Here is a 21241-nt window from a genome sequence, read left to right on the forward strand (position 1 = left end):
CATAATCGATTGTCATAATATAATGATGTAGTTTCAAGATATGCCATATGGTAGCCATATTGGAAAACTGCGGCCATACTTGATTTTCAAGGTGTTTTTTTTTTCATGTATAGCATGAATGCTTAACGGTTTCATCACAATTTGAATTCGGCAGTGACAGTTCCTGGATGGATGGGTACCCATGCTTGTTAGCGAAATTTCAAATGTACCCCTTTTCCCGGGATATTTCAATGAAAAACACCCCCTTTTTAAGGGAATCTGGGAGAAATCACTGCAAAAAACACCCCTTATTTCCGAAATCCGGGAGGTTTTACCTTCAAAGACACCTAATCCATACACTGGACGTACAAAAAGGGCATCCTACCCGGTACCCCTATTCTCGGAGGGTGATCTGAAAAGGTACCCCTTTTTTTACAATTCCACGGACCTAGATGGCCGACGAAAAACACCCCTTTCCCGTGAAATTTCTAACAAGTATGCGTACCCGCTTCGTCTGGGACTGCCACCACCGGGAATTGGAACTATTATTACTTATCAGCTCCTGGACTAGTAAACACAAGTGCCTAAGCATGTCTACGAGGTAAAATATTGGCGTCCAGAAACAAAAATATTATGCCGCTAATTAGTGGCACTTTCGCCCCTTTTGAAAAGTTTATTTATTGCACTATAAATAAGGATATGTGATCCTCAGCATGTGAGGCTATATAACAGAAAACTTCCTTATGATTAGAAAAAAAAGAACAATTAACAAACAAACTATAAAACAATAAAATGAAGTAGACAACACACACACACACACACACACACGTGAACACGATTGAAATGATAAAATAAATACTAGACAATATTCTGCACCGGCAGAAAATACAAAAGCCAGAAAAAGAGAGAAAAGCTCGGTATGGCTGTCCACACATCTGTGTGAAATTTAAACAAAACTGTAAACACCCCCATTGCACTAGTAGGCTGTGGGGTATTTAAAAAGTAGATTGCCACTAATGGTCGACTTGCGGGTATATAAAAAATTAAAATATGTGATAGACTGCGACATCGGAAAGTAGTGATAACTTTATAAAGTGCGCTGCCAACGGCAGTTGTTAGTTAGAGAGAGTGCACCACCAACGACAATACTCTGATACAAGCGTTGGTGTATTCACAGGAATGTAATCATAATGTTCAGTTGAGCTAAAAACTTTTTTTTTTTTTTTTTGCAAATCACTTTCCCTTGGATACCCCCCCACTACACACACACACACACACACACACACACACTATCCTTTTACTCCTGTGTACTACAAAATAACAAGAGACAAAAGTAGGCAAATTTATTTTTTGAAGAGTGAAACGAGTTTATTCCAAAGTTCGACTGAAGTTTACAGTTTGAAAATCAGGCTAATGGTTCTGAACAAAAAGAGTAAATATCTGCAAAATAACGGCATCTCATGAACATTCCAATAAGATTTCCTGATCAGCAGTACTACAGTACTGTCATGTAAGCATTTAGGTTATATATATACATAATGGTTAATAAACCCTATATATAATAGTAACGTCAGCAAAATCCATGTGTACCAAAGACACTAGGAAATATTAATATATGCAAAATGTCACTCTTTTCAATCCATGTGAGAAAACATTCACGTCAAATCAATGGATGTGCTAGTAGAGATAAAATGTTCAACAAAATCATCAAAACCTCATAACTATTTCAAAAGGAATATATATGTGTGTATCGTTTGTTTAGTTTTTTGAACACTTTAAAGAATCTCTAGATAGCCTCAACATGGGGGTTAAATACATCTAATACTTTTACAGTATAGTAATACAATGAAGCAGGAAAACGTTTGGACAATATACACCTTCAAAAAGGACCACCTAGAGCTATGAATACCTTCTCAGAACCAACTTCATGTTTTGAGGATTGGAATATACATGTGCCTACAACCCTATCACATTTGTATTTTGTCCTCTGACCCAAGCAGATTCCACAACTACATAGGGATTCCGACTGAAATTTCCAATCCATTTTCACGTCAATCTGTTGAAAGTATCAACTCTACTGTAATCAAGTTCAAGGTCACTTGCCTCTAATTTTTGTCAAATTCAATGGCATGTCATTCTAAATTCTAAGAATGCCATAACCTATCTATCTGTACATGTAACTGTGGACAAGGGACAAGTTAACTGAAATTTCCTTTAACAACTGATACTGTCGATTTGCCCTTGTTGAAAGTTCACAAGTACAACACATGAAAACTACTCATGGCTAAAGCAAGGACCATTCTCCATAACTCAGCACAGTCATGCACACTGTGGGCACAACTGCTGAAAGACGATAATGGAAAACAGTCCCTTTTTAGCAAACATTTATTCCTACTGTTAAGTTCCATTATCCTGATGTCCATTACTGCTCTTTTTTTTTAGTTGTTGCAGAATTTTATACATATTTTTAAAAAAGTTTTCCTGTTTTTTTGTTCACTTTTATATTTTTCTATTTGTTGATTGTACTGCTGCTGGCATGTAAAGATTTTATGTTTCTTTTACTATTTTTTATGAATTTTCATTTTTTCTTTTGCTGTTTTTCATGCACATTTTTCTTTCTTTCTATATTTAGTGATCGATATTAGACCGAGGGCAGCTTGGGTGGTTCGGAGGGTTTGGTGGCTTCCTTGGCTTGATGGGCCTTCAGCACGGCTACTGCTTCCTCCACCTGTGAATAGATAAATAAGTGTATTTTAAGGACTAGCACTATATTTTCAGATTGTAAATATGTTTGTGTTTTACTCAGCACTACTGGGTATGAAATAATTACAGGACTTGACTATGAAGGAGGATTATTGATTCAACCTGATTGGCAACCTAGCAAGCCTGTTACTGTCTGGGCAAATACATCTTGCTCCTGCCATGTCTGGTGGAAATTTGTCAAATGATGTATTTTCTGAATCTTTTACATCAATTAGACAGAATGGGCGACTTTAATGTGAAAAGGAAAGCAACGTCATTTAGCAAAATGAAATTTCACTCGTTTATGAGCAAGTAGAACAGAATGTGGTTTTCTCTTCAGTATTAATTGAAAAGCTGGCAGTGAAACTTCTTTTCAAAGAGTCTTGATTGAGTGAGTGGTGTGTCTGTAAGTACATGATTAAGTCTGAAATAATGTCAGCTGTTGTGATAAACAAGTCAAAGCTGAGAGAGCCTTTAAGCCAAGAATAAGCTTCACAGTCAAAATCACTCCACTCCAGCTGCACATTTCACAGGACATGCCCTCTCCAATCATGAGATCAAATTACCTTAGCATCGAGTGATTCTCTGATTTCCAACATGTGAAGTAATTCAGCATTATCAATCTCAAGCAACATGCCAGTGATCTTTCCAGCCAATTCACCATGGGTGATTTGGATCAAGGGGAAGAGACGCTCGCCAAGCATCTGTTTCTGTTCTTGTGCTGGGGCCTGGGCCAACATACTGGCTGTCAATGGCTCCTGTCCTGGGACTTGCACAGCTTGCTGAGGCATTTGCTGAAAAAAATGAAAACAGACAGTGATAAGGAGACATCAACATAGCACATCATGGTATAGTTTGCAAACATTACATTACTTTACTTACCACACATATTCATATGGTGGTATTTTACGTACATTTATTGTCTTCTGAACCTGTTATTTACAAACTCTGATAGGCCTAAATATTGACCGTTTTTCATGGAAACATCAAATTAATTTATTATCTATCATCCCGGTAGTGTTGATAAAAACTTCAAAGTCTTGTTTTTCAAAACCTTGCCTTATGCTAGACAGTCTGCTGTTTCTATCCTTTCCCTATTCCTTTTACAAATATTGCTAGTGTGGTTTGAGTATGCCTACTCAGACTGAGACAGGGAGGCTCCTATGTCACAATAAAGTCCAAATTAACGAGGTCAAGAGATGGACGTTTGGAAACTAAAACTTACATGTGACATGCCGGCCTGTTGTTGATTTGCAACCTGTGCTGGTGGGTTCCTCATTGTAGCAGTGTATTTATAACTAGGTCTTGGCTGAGCTGATGGCATAGCTCCTGGTACTGCACTTCTCTGGGCAGCTTGTTGCTGAGCTGGTGTTACACCTGGAACTCTTTGTGAAGGAGCTGCTGGCTGTGGTACTCTGGCACTGCCTGGTGTTCCTGACCGAATATTGCCGGCTGTTGCTGTGCCACCGGGAGCTCTTGCACGGAATGACGCCGATCCTGGATTTGGCATGGCTTGGAATCCTGCTGCTTGAGCTGTACAACATAACAATAACAGGTTGCTTCAGTATTCAATAAGGGACTTTGATGAAAGTAAAATACTGTCACTCAAAATGTAATACATTGTGCCCCTAAACTAGTGTTGTTACATAATCATGCACAGTCCAGACACCTGTTCAGATGAACAAGTTCACAAAGAATCAATTGAAAGGCATCTGTTTTTGGTGAAATCATTACCCATAGCATGCTATTAAAATTCCTCTGAATTTGGCATTTCCTCAACGCAGTCAAAATAATTGCCACAGATTAAGGTTTCTCCTAAAAGCAGTGGTCTTACCTGGTCTAGGTTGTGCTGGAGCCTGTGGCCATCTGGGATTGGCTCTGACTTGAGTCATCTGAGCTGGTGCAAAGAATCCTCTCTGTGATTGTGGCACAGTTGGGGCAAAGTAACCAACACTTGGGTTGTACATCTGACTCACTTGTTGACCCTGTAGAAGTAATAATTTTTTTTATCAGTCCTTCGGTGTCTTCTCAAAACACTATTGGATCACTATATTTAACATTAGACTGCCACGGCCGACATTCCTTAATATGGCAGTATGTAGCATCTCTATCAAATTTCTATCACCAAAACTTTCATGCATACAGTAAATGTTTAGATATTATTTCCCAATATTTGTCTTTGTTCAGCCAGGGAAATTACATGTAACTAAGGGGTCTTTGTCACTACAGGTTGATAGACAAGTAGTGACAATCCTTAGGAGGTTACGAGTATTTTCCGACTGAATGAAGAAAAATATTGGAGAATAACATAATTATACCAGTGTCAGTTATACCAAAGAAAAATCTTGGAAATTAATGGTAATTTTGAATGTTTTGACTCATATTTCAAATACAGCAGAACCTGTGATATAGACACATGTTGTGATATTCAACGACCAGTGTATATTCCATATTTTCTGTTCTAAATGGCTAGTGCATGGTTGATAGGTTATTAGTCAGGATATAACTTACAGGCACTCTTAGCCCAGACATGCGTTGCATGAACTGTGAAGCTAGGTGTGCTTTACGATCTTCTTTCCTCTGTGCTAAGGCTACATATAACGGTTTGGTGCTGACAATACGACCATTCATTTCAGTCACAGCTTTTGTGGCCTCTTCTGGAGAAGAGAAGCATACAAATCCAAAACCTTTGGAGCGACCACCTTCTGTCATCACCTGGAAGATGTCAGAGTAAAAGAGATGTACAGAAATATTAGTAAATCTGTCACAAAATGCACATATTAGCAAAGAACGTGAAACTTTATGCATGAATCTACAAATCTTTCACATGCTGGAAATACATCCCTCATCATATTCTATGTTAAGCTTTCAACATTTAAGTTTCAGGCCACTACTTTGAATAGCATAATCACTGGGAAGACGACAAGCATGCTTTTGCCAATCTTATTTTTGCATACCTCTGATAGAGAAGCTCACACATACCTTAGCACTGGTTATAGTCCCAAAGGGAGTAAACTCCTTCCTCAAACGTTCATCATCAAGTGTGTCATCAAGATTCTTGACGTACAAGTTTACGCCTTGGTAACGATTTGCCCGCTCTGCTTTCATCATCTCAAATTTGTTACGCAGTTCAGCCTGGCGCTCGGTCTTCTTCTGAGCTCTGCCCACATATACCAATCGGCCATTCATCTCCTTACCATTTAAGTCATCTACAGCCTAGAAATTAACGGAGTTGAAACAAATCCAAGTCAATAATTTTTTTCACTGATATACAATGTACATGGATTTATATTTCAAAACACATCAAGGGATCTGACAGTGCGAAATAGTTGAATCTTCAAATTGTGATCAAGCAATATATAATCTTCATCTCCCTTTAGTACACTAATGCTACACATTTATTAAGCACATTTTCACTTGGTTCACGATTTCACCACTATGTTACACTTATAAATTCCTTTCTTTCAGAAAGTTCCACCAGACATTTTGCCCATAACAGAAAGTGAAGTAAATAATCTTTTCAGCTCGAGAAGGCCAATTACATGGATATTTGCAAAAAAAAAAAAAAAAGCTTCATGACTCATGCTACATGACTCGGGCTTGAAATTAACTTTTTTCTTTGATTTTCCAGCTACCAATTTCAGAAATTGGTTGTCCAAGGATGACCAATAATCCCATATTCAAAACAAGAGTTCCTCTATTGGAAATGTATTTGTTATAAAAATACTTTTATTTCTTTAATTCATTGCATAATCAGTGGTAGCCTGAATGGGCTACCAGCTGCAAATTATGAGTAGCCCCATGACAAGAATTGGTAGTCCGACACGGAACTACTGTGTGACTTATGTAATGTTTCAAAAATAAATAAGGGGTATCAGTAATACATCATTTAGTAAACTTCTCTAGCTCCCCCAAAACAGTCTACAACATGCAATGGAGAGATATCCAGTTTAGGATAGAGTACCTATTGCAAAACTAAGCTGGTAGCCAAACTAATAATAGCCTTGTAGCAATGCCAAACTGAAAAATAAACTTTACCCTTTCTGCATCTATAGGATCTTCAAAGCAGACAAAACCAAATCCTTTAGGTCTCCCACTGTGGTCATCAAACATCACTTTGTGGCTCACAATGATACCATAGGGTTCAAAAAGATTCTTGAGGGTCTCATCATCCAACTGATCACCAAAGTTCTTGATGAACACATTGGTAAATTTCTTCTGTTGACCACCCATGGCATCGTAACGTTCTTTACGTGACATAAATTTTCCTACATATCTGTGTACAACAAACCACAAATAGAGAGTAAGTTACAAACCGTGTTACACAACATGTTCGGTATCAGCTTAAAACACACAGTTCTTGGAACACTGGATATAAAATACTGTGGTACTCAATTCGTGGTACCAGAAATATAAAGAAGTGGTATTGTCTTTAACGTAAACACACAAGGCTTGCCTATGAACCATATATGGTAAAAGTTATTACAAGATGCAAGATTGTCTCCTGTATGTTATGATATGGTACAAGTCATATGCTGTTTATATAAGTTTATGGAAAGGTACTCCATGGTTTGTAATGGACCATAGTATACTTACACTTTCTTTCCGTTCAACAACATGCCATTCACTTTCTCTATAGCTTTGTTGGCAGCTTCTTCTGTGGCAAAATGTACAAACCCATAACCCTTGGAACCATTTTCATCACATACCACCTAGTCAACAAAGAAAATAGCCTGTATGAGTTCAGGGATAGCAATATTCTGTCACACTTTCTATACTTGAGCCATCACAAACAATAATCTATATCTTCTACGCTTGAGATTAACAAAGTAATGACTTCCGATTTTGATGTTCGTACTTACACACAACTCACTTCCTTGTTGGTTTTTGCAATATTTTTGTGTGTGCAGCTGGTTATCCAAGACAATGAAGTCCTTTTTACACCTTCTTACACATATCTGTACATCTTATGGCCAAATTTAGCATTCTAGCCAGTCTAAATATCTAGTATATGTTATTGTAACATTATTAAATTTTATATCGCACTGGTAGACATGCCAAGCAAAAGTGGCTCTTACCTTACAGGACAGGATGTCCCCAAAAGCTGAGAATGTATCATACATAGCTTTGTTGTCAATGGATTTGTCCAAGTTTTTGATGAAAACATTACCGACACCTGACTTGCGCAGTGACGGATCTCTTTGGGACCACATAATACGAATGGGTCTTCCTTTGATTACATCAAAGTTCATTGTGTCTAGAGCCCGTTCAGCTGAAAAGTAAAGACAACGACCAGACTGTTATACATCGTAAATAACAGGATACTTTCTCAAGTCTGCCATGTTCGAAACATTAGCAAAATTCTGCTAAGCTTTCCTTAATTTTTTGTTGATTTTGCATTTGTAATGAAAGCTCAAACTTAAACATGTATATGCAGGTATATGTCTTTACTCTATCACTATAGCTAATCAATGGAATGGTAGAGTTGCTGGATGTTGGCCAAGTTAGCTATGGTATGGCATATGTCTTGTTATGACAGTCTATGAGTCAAGTTCCAATCCACTGGACTAGTCTCCTTCTAGACTACAATGTACATGTGTATGATTCCATAACCTCCCAGCCATACAATACAAATTGCTTCTTTTACAAGTACTTTCACCAAACTGCAAGTCATTTTATTGTTTGGATCTATGCCTCTCCACTGGCTACAAGACGTGGCATATTTACATCAATTGTCATATCAAAGTTTTGCCTGACTAACATCCCTCCCAATATATATAAAACTCTGTGAATACACATGTAACCATGTATGAAGTTGTGGTGCATTGGTTACTAACTATTCATATCCAGACAAGTCTATGTAAATTGCGTTTTTGATTATAAAACATTCATTTGCATGTCAGTTAATTGTATGGCAATTACTGTTTTGTCTCTCTTAGTGATTGCTGTAAAATGAGGGCCAACACCAATGTCCACTGTTACTAAACCAAATTAAACAGTTCTGGCTCAGTGCTTCAAAATCCATCCATTCAACATTGATTTTACACACAGAAGACAAAAGAGATATCATACTGAAGTTGAATCATATTGATCATGCTGTGACGTCTCAATTTTGTAAAAAGACAAACTACACCACCGCGTGCATTTCCTGCCAGTTCATGTTGCATCATATGTCGACCACGTCACATCCACTTTGCATACCATGATCCCGGTACGGAATGCATTGGGGCTCAGTCATGTAAATTTTAAGATCGCATACTTTCGGAAATTCTTCCCCTTTCAACCATGAACATCATCGTCGAACATGGTATCATTTACTCAAACTGTCACCCTATATTAACCAGATTTTCGGCGAAACATGGCCAACGCGTGGTAACACGACTAACATTTTGGCGTTTCCACGTGACACGAAGAACATGCGCCACGCAAATGCCGAATTCAAATAGGCGGTTACGTTCCCTGCATAACGAATAAAACACCCGTGTCATTTCCTCAAACTCAAGTTTAAGTATCATAATAATATGGTTGATGTTACTCTTAAACTATAAATCGATGTAAAACTTACCATCAGCTGGTTGTTGGAAATTCACATACGCATATCCTAAGGAACGTCTGGTGATCATGTCACGACAAACACGGATCGACAGGATGGGACCGGCCGACGAGAACTTCTCGAATAACATGGCTTCTGTCACATCGTTGTGGAGATCTCCGACGTACAGAGACGCCATGGGATAACTTGGACCTTGTGGTACACTCATCTTCTGTCTTCTAGTAGAAATCTACGACGATAACTGGATATAAATGTTAGACTTACTGTCAATTCTGAAGTTACTTTTCGATGATACTGGTGATGTTGCAGCTGAGGGTTGATCTTCGTTAGCTTCAAACTTTGGTACTAATTCTCGTTTCACAATTCCGTTTTGAATTTTTTTTGGTTTGGTTTTTTAAAATTTTGAAATTTTTTTGTGATTTTTCAGTATTATTTGTATATCTTCCAGCGTTTGTGGACCTAAAAAGACACACAAACTGCTACAAAACTCTCTCAGCAAAAGAAAAATGAAGAGAGACGACACACAGACATCTGCATATATTTATATCGCCAGGTCATTTATCCTTCCGCACCGATCTTTCCCGAACGCGGTATCGCGCTCGGAATTGCATTGAAATGTCATTGAATGTGGTATCGTGTATTCTCGGAAAATATTTACAGAAAATAGTTCCGTGTAATTTCCCTATACATGTCCCATTACTAAAATGACATTACTCATAGGGAGAGTTCCCCAATTTAGTATTTTCGGATAACTCCTTTAAGAAAACCAGTGACACGCACTGTACTAAATAACTTGTTGCGGAACAATATAAATAGCCTAATAACGCACTTAGCGAGAGCTCGTGACGTTAGCAACAACCCTATCGACGGGGTGTCCCGAACTAATATCACGGAATACATGATAACAGTCAACAGAGGGCGCGAATCACACATCTCGTAAAGCGACATTCACGTTTCTCAGAAGATAACTATGGATGAAGTTGGAGATATATCTGCATCTTCCGACAACCTTTTCTGCAAAAAAATGAAACAAACAAAAAAGACCCAGTGCATGTGATAAAAACTTATAAATGTTCATGGACCAATAAAGCTTAAAATAGCTTACGTTTCCGGAGTAACCCTTTTGAGTTCAATCCTTCCTCTCAGTTCAGTGAAAGCCTGGTGGAAGTAACACAAATAAACCATAAACAATGTATAAACAACACTTAAATAGTATGGTATAGTTTGCATACATTCTCGATTATAAATCAAAAGTAAGAACCCAGAGAATCAGAAGTGGGCCATGTTTGCTTGTGTATCGAAATTTCAAACAACTATCAGAGAGTATATATACGTAGGCATTTATGATTCAATGATAATCTCTATTTATATCCACATAAATTTAGAATTTTGTCACCACTGAGCAGGGCCCAGGTGTACATTCTATGATTAAAACCCCTTATGCACAACAGTTCTCCAGGTGTACATGATAGTACGTAGCCCTCTCCCCCTTGTACATAACAGTTTTCCAGGTGTACACGATATGATTAAAGCCCCCCCCCATATATTAGTTACCCAGGTGTACATGATCGATATGATTAAAGCCCCCCCCCCCTTATGCATAAACAGCAGCGCTCCAACTTTCTCCCAATCAGAACTCTGGTGAACTATTTTCTGATCTGCCATCCAATCGAATATGCAAATAAATAATATTATAATATGATATTGAGAATGAATTGTTCAGTTAGGTACATTCTAAAAATAATACACTCGTACCACCCCAACAATCACCGCCGTTCTCCATAAAAAAAATCATTTTCTCCTATTACAAATGCAGTCTAGCTTTACACATTTGAAAAGTTACTTTAAATTCCAGTGAAGATAATAGTCTCATAACGTCAAATAGATTGAAGCTGATGCCAAATCAAATATACGTCGGTATTCTAGCGTATTTTACCCATCAATAACTTAAAAAATATATTTAAAAACAAACATACAGACATACATACAATCAAACAAACAAGCAAACAAACAAGCAAGCAAGCAAGCAAACAAGCAAACAAACAAACAAACAAACAAACAAACAAACAAACAAACAAACAAACAAACAAACAAACAAACAAACAAACAAACACCCCCAATTATTGAATTATACTAGTTCACCAAACATTCAAAAGAAGGTTATTGTACATGTAACGTTTGGGATACCACAAAAATACTTCGATGACGACAGCTTTGGAGATTCTGATGGGAAACCAACTAGAAGAAATAAAATTAAAAAACACCATTTCATTATTTCTTAAAATTTCAAGAAAACAGTTTATTTTTATCGCCACATGACGAAAATTGGAAGTATTGGATCATGGAAGTCGCAAGGCAAGTGTAACTTTAATAGACAAAAATATTGTTTGGCAGCAAATCATTTTGAAATATGTCTTGTATTGTGGCGGCGTCTTTCACTTTTCCTTTTTTGTATTGTGGCGGCGTCTTTCAGTTTTCCTGTGAGCATTCTCACAAGTTTCGCTTTCTCGTGACGATTATAAGACAAATGAACATCGACATTTATGCATTCTGAAACATGTGAAAGGCGCGTCGTCCTGAGGTCAACTCAAGGGGTCATCTTAGCTCTGTGAAGTTCCCGGATGATACATTCACGATACAACATGGCGAGTTAACGATGTGTGGAAACATACCACCAATAAGGGGTTCATGATGGCTTACTTGTTATCGTCCTTTTGGATTTTTTGCGGTACTTAGCGCTTGAATCAAGATTTAAGATCTCTCTGGATATTAGCTGTAAATTTAGGTGTAATTGGTGCTAATTAAGTGCGGCAATGTCGTCATCGAAGGTGCGAGTGGCTGTCCGGGTTCGGCCCTTCAATCGCCGAGGTAGGCTTCGCTCCAAAACTTTTCATACCTTACGCAATGTAAACAAACTCATACACGATCCATGTTTCGTCTGTGACTAACGGATTTTCGTGACCTCTTTCCCACCAGAACTCGAACTTGGAACAAAATGTTGCATAGATATGGATGGACATCAAACAATTTTATTCCCGGCTAACAGCAAGGGGGCCGACAGGTAAGGCGCTTTTTACAACGAGTCATCAATCCACGAGTGCTAGTCGTGAGAGCGGATGATCGCAACGTGGACTCGGGACTCGCTGATTTATTTTTAGCACGGCGTTATATTTTGGTGGGCGGTGTAAGGGAAAACACTTGAAACTGGGTCTTTAATGACGGCTAGCTTGTAGAGTTCAAAGAAGTAATAAATTGTGTTTTTTCCTCCGATGGAAACCACACAATATATTCGAGTACATCATACTGTACATACACTACAGGCACTCAGACAGAAATCTAAATGTGAATGTTAAACCGTAAACGTTATGTCCCGCCGACATTGTATTGCACGATTGAGGCCGGCTTCTTTTGTTTGTCATGTTTTATGCCCACTTTTAAAACGAGTACACTGAAAAATGAACAGATTTCAAATAGAAGTCTAAATGTATAATATGACAGAAACAATATTATCTTATCTAGTATCAAAAAGTGGATTTAGTTGCATGTAATATATTGGTGCATCACCTATTTGATGTCACCACAATGAGTCATGCATGTAGGTAGGTGTGTGTGTGTCATGTGTTTACGTCTGTAAGTCCGTCATTCTATGTTTTGTATTTTGTAAATAAATGCCAATAATTGGAGTGATGCCAGATGCGAAATGTTGCATTAGCTCAGTGTTGCTTCTTGATGTGAAGCTGGGAAAACTGACTATGAAAGTCGATTGAATCAGCTCATTTCCTGCAACCCCAAATTATAAACAGTGGTCGACTTGTTCAATTTGTCCAGTTCCAAGAAACTGTTGGAATGAGATTCCATAAAATCTATTTCCTTAAAGCAAAAATTTCCTTAAAGTGAAAAGTTATTCCATAATCAAATATCTCATGATAAACCCAACAACCAAAACTAACATCTTTGATAATACCGGTAAAATGATGATGTGTGAAGGGTTGTTGCCTCTATATACTGGCTGTCCAGGGTCAATGGTATTGGATATATTCTTTTGAAGGACTGAAATCTGGTCACAAATATATCATATAACAAAAACGGAATTCAATTGGAATGATAGGTATGAAGAATGAGTAAAAATATCTGGTCGTTAATAAAAAATTAAATTTCTAAGTAAGATATCTCCATCAAATTTGAAACATGTTCAGTTATGTAAATCATATTAATATATGCAAATTAGATAGATTAACCTAGATATACAGTACATAATATTTGCATGTTTTATATCTTTATTAAGTTAAATGTTTGTTGACACTTAAGGACTGAAAAAATATGAGATAATCAAGTTTTATAAGTGTTTTCATTTGTTGTAACCGTGACTACTTCTCAATTCCATGATCATCTCATAATTAATTGTTATCAGTGTTTTCACAGTTGGTGGTGATTTCCTTATCAGAATTATTTGCACTACCACTTGTACCCTGAGGTATATAGTTGGACTACACATAGTATCCATTTAGTGATGTGACTTGTAAGTGTTAAGATTTCAGTCATCATAGTAGAGAGATACATGTAAATGTATGTATCATTCTATCACTGTAATGGAAAGATATGGTTAAAAGTAAAAGAAAGAAGAAGTCCTGTGTATAGGGACAAAAGTGAAAAAGAAATTGGAGTGGCATCAGGCATCAATGGGGTCATATTAGCAGGTGGTATGATTCTATCTGTCTGTCCTTAGACGTAAATAGAAGCACAAGAACACTGTGGGATGAGAGTTGAAAGACAATCTGCTGAGATGTATTAATATAACTGGTATGTTAGCTCAGTGTGTGGTGTGATTCTTGGTCCATGTTTGACAATGTTGGGCAGTGACTCATCCAATGTGTTGGTAGTAGTTTTCACTGGTTCTAACAAGATTGAATTTCTCTTCAAGTATTGACACTTGTGTGTTTATCCTAGTGACAGTTCAGTGTACATGTACAACAGTTGAATGAATGTTGTTACAAATAAAACACTTTTATACAGCATATGGCAACCACTTTTACAAAACATTTTGTTATAAATAATTCAAAAAATAAATTGCTAATTTTGGGTACATTTTTGCAAAATAGAATTGAGTAAGAAAGCTAAAGAGGTACAATTTCACATAAAAAATTTGAAAGGATATGCATGAACCCCCCCCCCCCCCCCCACCAGCAACAAGTGGATATAAGTGATGGAAATTTCCGCACAAAGGATATCATAAATTATTAATAATGTTATTTTAAGTTTTAAGACCAATGACATAATTTATCTTAATTATTATTTTTATCAAGTGGTTTGCAACATACAAAGGATTATATTTCTGGTTGCATAATTAATTAGTATACATGAATATACATGTATATAATACATGTGCATTGTGTATATTATATATTTGCATAAATAATGTAACTGTTGACAATATTAACAATACATGTACATGTAGCAGATATACATGGCAATAGCTGCCTACATTGCATATTCATATTCATAATAGGATCTACAAAATTTTTTTAAAAATTAGTTTTTTCTTCTAATTTTAGAATTGCATAGGGTCATTTACCAGATCTGTCTCTGTATACTTTACACATAATTTATGAATTTGACCATCTGCTTTGGAGAAAAATATTGCAAAATGGTATAACAGAATTGATAACCATGAAAATACCATCTGTATATTTTTATCTTATATTTAACAGCCATCTTGTATCTACCAACCATCTGAATCCAATTTACTTCGTCATTTTATTTCCATTTTAATCCCATGTGGACTCAAATTTAACTTCTACATTTGGTCGTTAGATTTAGCTAAAGTGAATTATTACAGCTACAATTTTCTATAGATTGCCATTGGTGTAACAGACTACCACCTTATCAATTTAGCAATCTGGGTACAATGTTAGTAGTCTATGCATGCTGGACTACTGTTAATTTTGAGGTTTTTTTTGGCAATGTGTGTAGAAGAGAAGCCAGAAACAATTTGTAACCTTGAAATTTGAAAAGAGCAAATAGTAATTTTTTGACCTTACATGTGGTGTAGTGTTTTTGTCACATACATGTGTTTCCCTACATGTCCATTGATTCATAATATCCCACATTTGCATACAGGATGAGTTCAACTCTTGGTTTCCATAAGTGATTAATACACCCTCTTTTAAAAAATCATTCAATTTTACTCGTGAGAACTCCCAATTCAACAATTTTGAAATGATGGCATAAAGATTATTGACTGAATGTACCGTCCCTGATATACAATGTATGGATTGCACTGCTGAGAGTCGGGCAGGTATCCAAAAACCTGGCAAATCTTAACAGTAATTCATTTTTCATCAAAAGAACTATACAGTCACATGCAAGAAAAGTTTGTATTCAAATTGTACTAACCATTCTATTATTTACTGTGGATAGTCAACTATAAACTTACAAGTGTTGTTTTTACTCAAACTAAGTTAAATTTAGTTCTGTTTGTACTGTAGCATCACAAAATTACTGAAACAAATATTTGATATTTCATACTTATTATGAAATATTTGACATTTTCATAATAAGTATGTAACAAAAGACTCTAAAGGTATTATATATACCATAATTCATTATATTGATGACATGAAATATGAAAATAAATTGTCAAAGATCGTTTTTATTTTTAGAGATATTTCATTTTCTTTTACACATTCAAATGAAATAATTCAATAAAAAAAAAACCGAGGTACTGCAGGGGTGAACAAATCCACTGGTCCTGGGTCCGGGACTAGCTATTTTTTGTGGCGGACCACACAAATTTTACCTTGTACCACTAATTCTTTCAGCAGGACCACTGGATTTTTTAACTTAGGCACTGGTCTGAGGACCACCAGTTCACAAAATGATTTGTTCACCCCTGTACTGTTACAGCTTACATGTACCGTACATGTAAGTTGTTATTTCTGAAAGGTTTGATATGTATGTATGTATTATTCACAGAATAGACTTTCAAACAGTACATTGTATGTTTGGCAAGCTTTTAGCACTTACATGTAAGGGATGAAAAGGTGAGTGCTTGTAGAAATTTGATTTTGTTTATTGTTGAGAAAACCGTCAGTATTTTTGGTAAGGAAAACAAAAATATACAATGTAGCCTATACCAACAAGTTGTTATGGTGATAAATTTTGCAAAAACAATCAAAAAATGTAGTTTTTCTTGTAAATTTATGTGTTGGGACTAAAAAAAATAATTATTCGCGTCAGGTTTCCCGATCCCCACCTACATTGTACATTTTAGCTTTTTACTGCTGACCCAAAACTTTTTTTAAGTGTTCAAGAAAAAAAAGTCTCACGAGAAATAGTAGCTGCTGAAACTGACATCAGCTTAAAAAGACACTTTAAGCTGTTCTTCCAATCTGTAATGGCTGTACATCTTATAGGAAGAAATAAACAACACAGAGACCATTTGGAAAACAATGGAAAACCTGAACTAGGCACTCGCACAGAATGAACTAGGCACTCACACAGAAAAAAAATATAAAATAAAATAAAAAATCTACCTACCCCCACCTATTATGAAATTTAGCGTCACCGGAACCACACAATTTTTTTATTAGGCCTTAACAAAGATGTAGAGATATTAATCTAGTGACAGATCGCTACACAAGGGGCCCAATTACGATGATTACCTTTTAATTCCATGAATTTACTCAACTGGAAACCTTTGAATGTCAAAAATCTACTTAGCTAGCCATCACAAATATGGATTGATGAGAACCTGTAGATGAACGGAACTATGCTGACATCTCGTTTGGGACCAGACTGAGAAATGAAAGAAGTATGGGAATAAATTGAGAACACCACGTGTTGGTTGACCGAATATTGTGTGTCTGTCTGTCTGTGTGCTGAGAGAGGTGAATGGCCAGCTCTGTACAGGTTGATATGTATTGATGAATGAATGAATGAATGAATGGTATGGTTTGACGTGACACGTCACATGTGTTGGTATTGGGTGTATTCCAACTGGGTGAGAAAAACAGGAAGAAAGGCTGAATAGGTCAAATTTGAATTCTCATGTAGACGTGATTGTCTCAGACTGTACATGTACATGTATTATTGTCAACATGTTCTCTCTCGATACCCGCCAAAAACACAGAATAGAAAAGCAGTGTTTACGTATATATCTCGAATTCCATATGGTTTAAAGCTACATTGTACAATGTATACAGGGTAGAAATCATGTTTTAAAGAACTGTGTCTAAACAGTTACTACTTGTCGGATTCATTTTATGTTAGGATATTATTCATACAGATGTTATTTTTACAGTTATCAAGTTAAATTATGTTATTTTTTTGAAATCTAAATAAATGAAAAACAAGTACTGTCTGCAATCTATGTACAGTGTGATATTCATACAAATGTTATTTTTACAGTTATCAAGTTAAATTATATTATTTTTCTGAAAGCTAAATTTATATGAAAAACAAGTACTGTCTGTAATCTATGTAAAATTGTAAGTGTATATTGTATGGGAATTCAATTCCAACACACTCATATAATGTATGTATATTATACTAATTCATGAAAAATAAGATAAAAGTTGGATTCCATTGTAAGTTGTAACTCACAGTTAAACGCTTATGTGATGGTCAGATAACTGATAAAATAACATTTATTGTATAATATTTGTATAGATGTCTATTCTATGATCTAGGATATTATACACATGCATAAGGAGGTCCTTACATGACACCACCTCAGAACAATATTAACAAACACGAAGTATGAAATTATGTGAAGAAAATTTATCAAATAAGAACTGAAACATTGAAAAATACTTTAAGGTTGATAAAAAAAAGCAGAAACATTGATATTTTAAAATGTAGTAAAATGTAATGTGTCACTTGATGGCAGACGTAGTAAAAAGAATTGAACTGATACAGTATTCGCTGACAGTTTTACGGTGAAAAAAAGGTATAAAATTTCTCATAAAGGATCTAAAACAAGAACGATGTACATGTATCAAGTATCCTTGAAAACCCACACATCAATGGAGACCGCCATACGTGTACAGTGAGATTTCTGTCTATACATGTACATGTACATATGATAAAACTTGCATGACTGAAGCTTTTACACCAGTCTCAACAAATACTTTGTTTGGGTAAATTCCAAGATAATGTTGTAACTAAGTAGTCATAAGTTGAAAATATTAGACATGACAGTTAGATATATAGCTGAGATATTGGGTCAGTGAGCCTATCAGTCATAACATAAATTTTTGTTTTATTTGCTTTATCATATTTCTAAGTAGGGGCATTATGACAAAATCTACTATAGTTACTTCCATTATACACATCAACATCTCTAATGTACAATTTGATTTATAGTCTGAATATTTCTTTAAAAGTAAAAAGTGAAATAAAATTATACAGCTCTGATATTCTTGTGACGTGACTCTGGTTGACTCTGCTTGTAAAGATCATGTACACATATCAAGTTGCTACTAGTTTAATGTTTGACATGAGTGGGATCAGTCAATTCCATGGAATAATTTCTCACAAATTTAATGAACCATACTTATTATTAATAAGCTGCTTACCTGTACATGTGACTAATGCAAAGTAGAGAACCTAAAGTAGCAATACTGCTGTGAGCTAAATCTAGTAAATGTACTAACTATAGGACGTTGATATGCAGCTGTTCACATACTGTACTTCAAGTAATACATATGACATTCACATACTGTACTTGACGGCATTCACATACTGTACTTCAAGTCATACATATGACATTCACATACTGTACTTGACGGCATTCACATACTGTACTTCAAGTAATACATATGACATTTACATACTGTACTTGACGGCATTCAAGTACTGTACTTCAAGTCATACAGATGCCATTCACATACTGTACTTCAAGTTCAAGTCATACGAAAGACATTCACATACTATACTTGATGGCATTCACATACTGTACTTCAAGTCATACAGATGGCATTCACATACTGTACTTCAAGTTCAAGTCATACGAAAGACATTCACTTACTATACTTGATGGCATTCACATACTGTACTTCAAGTCATAGAGATGGCATTCACATACTGTACTTCAAGTCATACAGATGGCATTCACATACTGTACTTCAAGTCATACAAATGACATTCACATACTGTACTTCAAGTCATACAGATGGCATTCACATACTGTACTTGTGGCATTTACATATTGTACTTAATTCTAGCCATTCAGATGACATTCATGCACTGTACTTCAAGTCATACAGATGGCATTCACATACTGTACTTCAAGTCATACAGATGGCATTCACATACTGTACTTCAAGTCATACAGATGGTATTCACATACTGTACTTCAAGTCATACAGATGGCATTCACATACTCTACATGTACTTCAAGTCATACAGATGGTATTCACATACTGTACATGTACTTCAAGTCATACAGATGGTATTCACATACTGTACTTCAAGTCATACAGATGGCATTCACATACTGTACATGTACTTCAAGTCATACAGATGGCATTCACATACTGTACATGTACTTCAAGTCATACAGATGGTATTCACATACTGTACTTCAAGTCATACAGATGGCATTCACATACTGTACTTCAAGTCATACAGATGGCATTCACATACTGTACTTCAAGTCATACAGATGGCATTCACATACTGTACTTCAAGTCATAGAGATGACATTCACATACTGTACATGTACTTCAAGTCATAGAGATGGCATTCACATACTGTACTTGGTGGCATTTACATACTGTACTTAATTCTAGCCATTCAGATGACATTCATGCACTGTACTTCAAGTCATACAGATGGTATTCACATACTGTACTTCAAGTCATACAGATGACATTCACATACTATACTTCAAGTCATAGAGATGGCATTCACATACTGTACATGTACTTCAAGTCATAGAGATGACATTCACATACTGTACATGTACTTCAAGTCATAGAGATGACATTCACATACTGTACATGTACTTCAAGTCATAGAGATGACATTCACATACTATACTTCAAGTCATAGAGATGGCATTCACATACTGTACATGTACTTCAAGTCATACAGATGACATTCACATACATGTACTATACTTCAAGTCATAGAGATGACATTCACATACTGTACATGTACTTCAAGTCATAGAGATGACATTCACATACTGTACATGTACTTCAAGTCATAGAGATGACATTCACATACTGTACATGTACTTCAAGTCATAGAGATGACATTCACATACTATACTTCAAGTCATACAGATGGCATTCACATACTGTACATGTACTTCAAGTCAGCAACATTTCAATGCTTAATTCCACTCAAGGAAAACATTTTCGCAGCAGCATTCCCTGTAATGATGCAAAATGTTCTCGGGCAGATTTTGCCTGCTTCAGAGCAGCACACACCAGCATTGAATCTCACTTAATGGATTTTTTAATGCAAGTTTCTCATCCCATAATAGCGATGAAATATTCCTTCAGGTGACCCGGTTAAATCTCTTTCAGGGAATAAGAAAATTGCTCAAATTTCATTTTGTAGGCTTTCTTGGGGACAGATTAGCAAAGTTGTAATCTTCCTTCCATACTTGCTATAAATCTAACTTGCGCTGTAGACATTGTGACAGTAGGAACCTACATATTTCTGTCTGCATCTTTGTCTTTTAGTTTCCTTTTGTGTAAAATTTCTTTTACATTTTTCTGTCCTGGTGATACTGATAATTGGAAATACATTATGAGTCAAACTCAAAGATACATACTATGACAGAACCCTATGATGCATGAGTGCAAGTGTGGCATACTCAGGGTATTTGTATGAGTGCTTGCAGTGTTCTCTGCAGCAGTACTTTCACGAGTGTAGCGATTTTCAGGAGCGTAACGAGTGCAAGTACAGCAGGAAACAGTGCAAGCATGAGTGCAAATACACCTGAGTACCCACACT

At 36.1% G+C, this 21241-nt stretch overlaps 2 protein-coding genes across 2 annotated transcripts in view; one reads left to right on the forward strand and one right to left on the reverse strand.

Moving 5' to 3' along the window:
* Window positions 1–1321: 1321 nt before the first annotated feature.
* LOC144445056 (polyadenylate-binding protein 1-like) lies at window positions 1322–9792 on the reverse strand. Its single transcript, XM_078134607.1, has 10 exons — window positions 9287–9792; window positions 7800–7993; window positions 7318–7433; window positions 6760–6997; window positions 5704–5937; window positions 5233–5436; window positions 4556–4706; window positions 3947–4254; window positions 3288–3515; window positions 1322–2707 (listed from the first exon to the last, which is right to left on the reverse strand). Exons 1-10 carry the CDS (start codon window positions 9480–9482, stop codon window positions 2621–2623), a joined length of 1956 nt encoding a protein of 651 aa, XP_077990733.1. The 5' UTR covers window positions 9483–9792; the 3' UTR covers window positions 1322–2620.
* Window positions 9793–11902: 2110 nt separating this feature from the next.
* LOC144445055 (kinesin-like protein KIF13A) overlaps window positions 11903–21241 on the forward strand; it is a 109842-nt gene continuing 100503 nt past the window's right edge. Inside the window, exons 1-2 of the mRNA XM_078134605.1 lie at window positions 11903–12142; window positions 12251–12335. Of these exons, the coding sequence (XP_077990731.1) occupies window positions 12088–12142; window positions 12251–12335 (140 nt within the window). The 5' untranslated portion in view covers window positions 11903–12087. The remainder of the gene's footprint in view (window positions 12143–12250; window positions 12336–21241) is intronic.

The sequence above is a fragment of the Glandiceps talaboti genome, chromosome 13 (assembly GCF_964340395.1).
Source record: "Glandiceps talaboti chromosome 13, keGlaTala1.1, whole genome shotgun sequence".
Lineage (NCBI taxonomy): Eukaryota > Metazoa > Hemichordata > Enteropneusta > Spengelidae > Glandiceps > Glandiceps talaboti.

Coding starts and splice junctions, on each gene's coding strand:
- LOC144445056 (XM_078134607.1), bottom strand. CDS start 9,482: ATGAGTGTACCACAAGGTCCAAGTTATCCCATGGCGTCTCTGTACGTC. Junction 5,437..5,703: donor GGACTATAACCAGTGCTAAG/GTATGTGTGAGC, acceptor GACATCTTCCAG/GTGATGACAGAAGGTGGTCG. Junction 2,708..3,287: donor GAGAATCACTCGATGCTAAG/GTAATTTGATCT, acceptor ATCTATTCACAG/GTGGAGGAAGCAGTAGCCGT.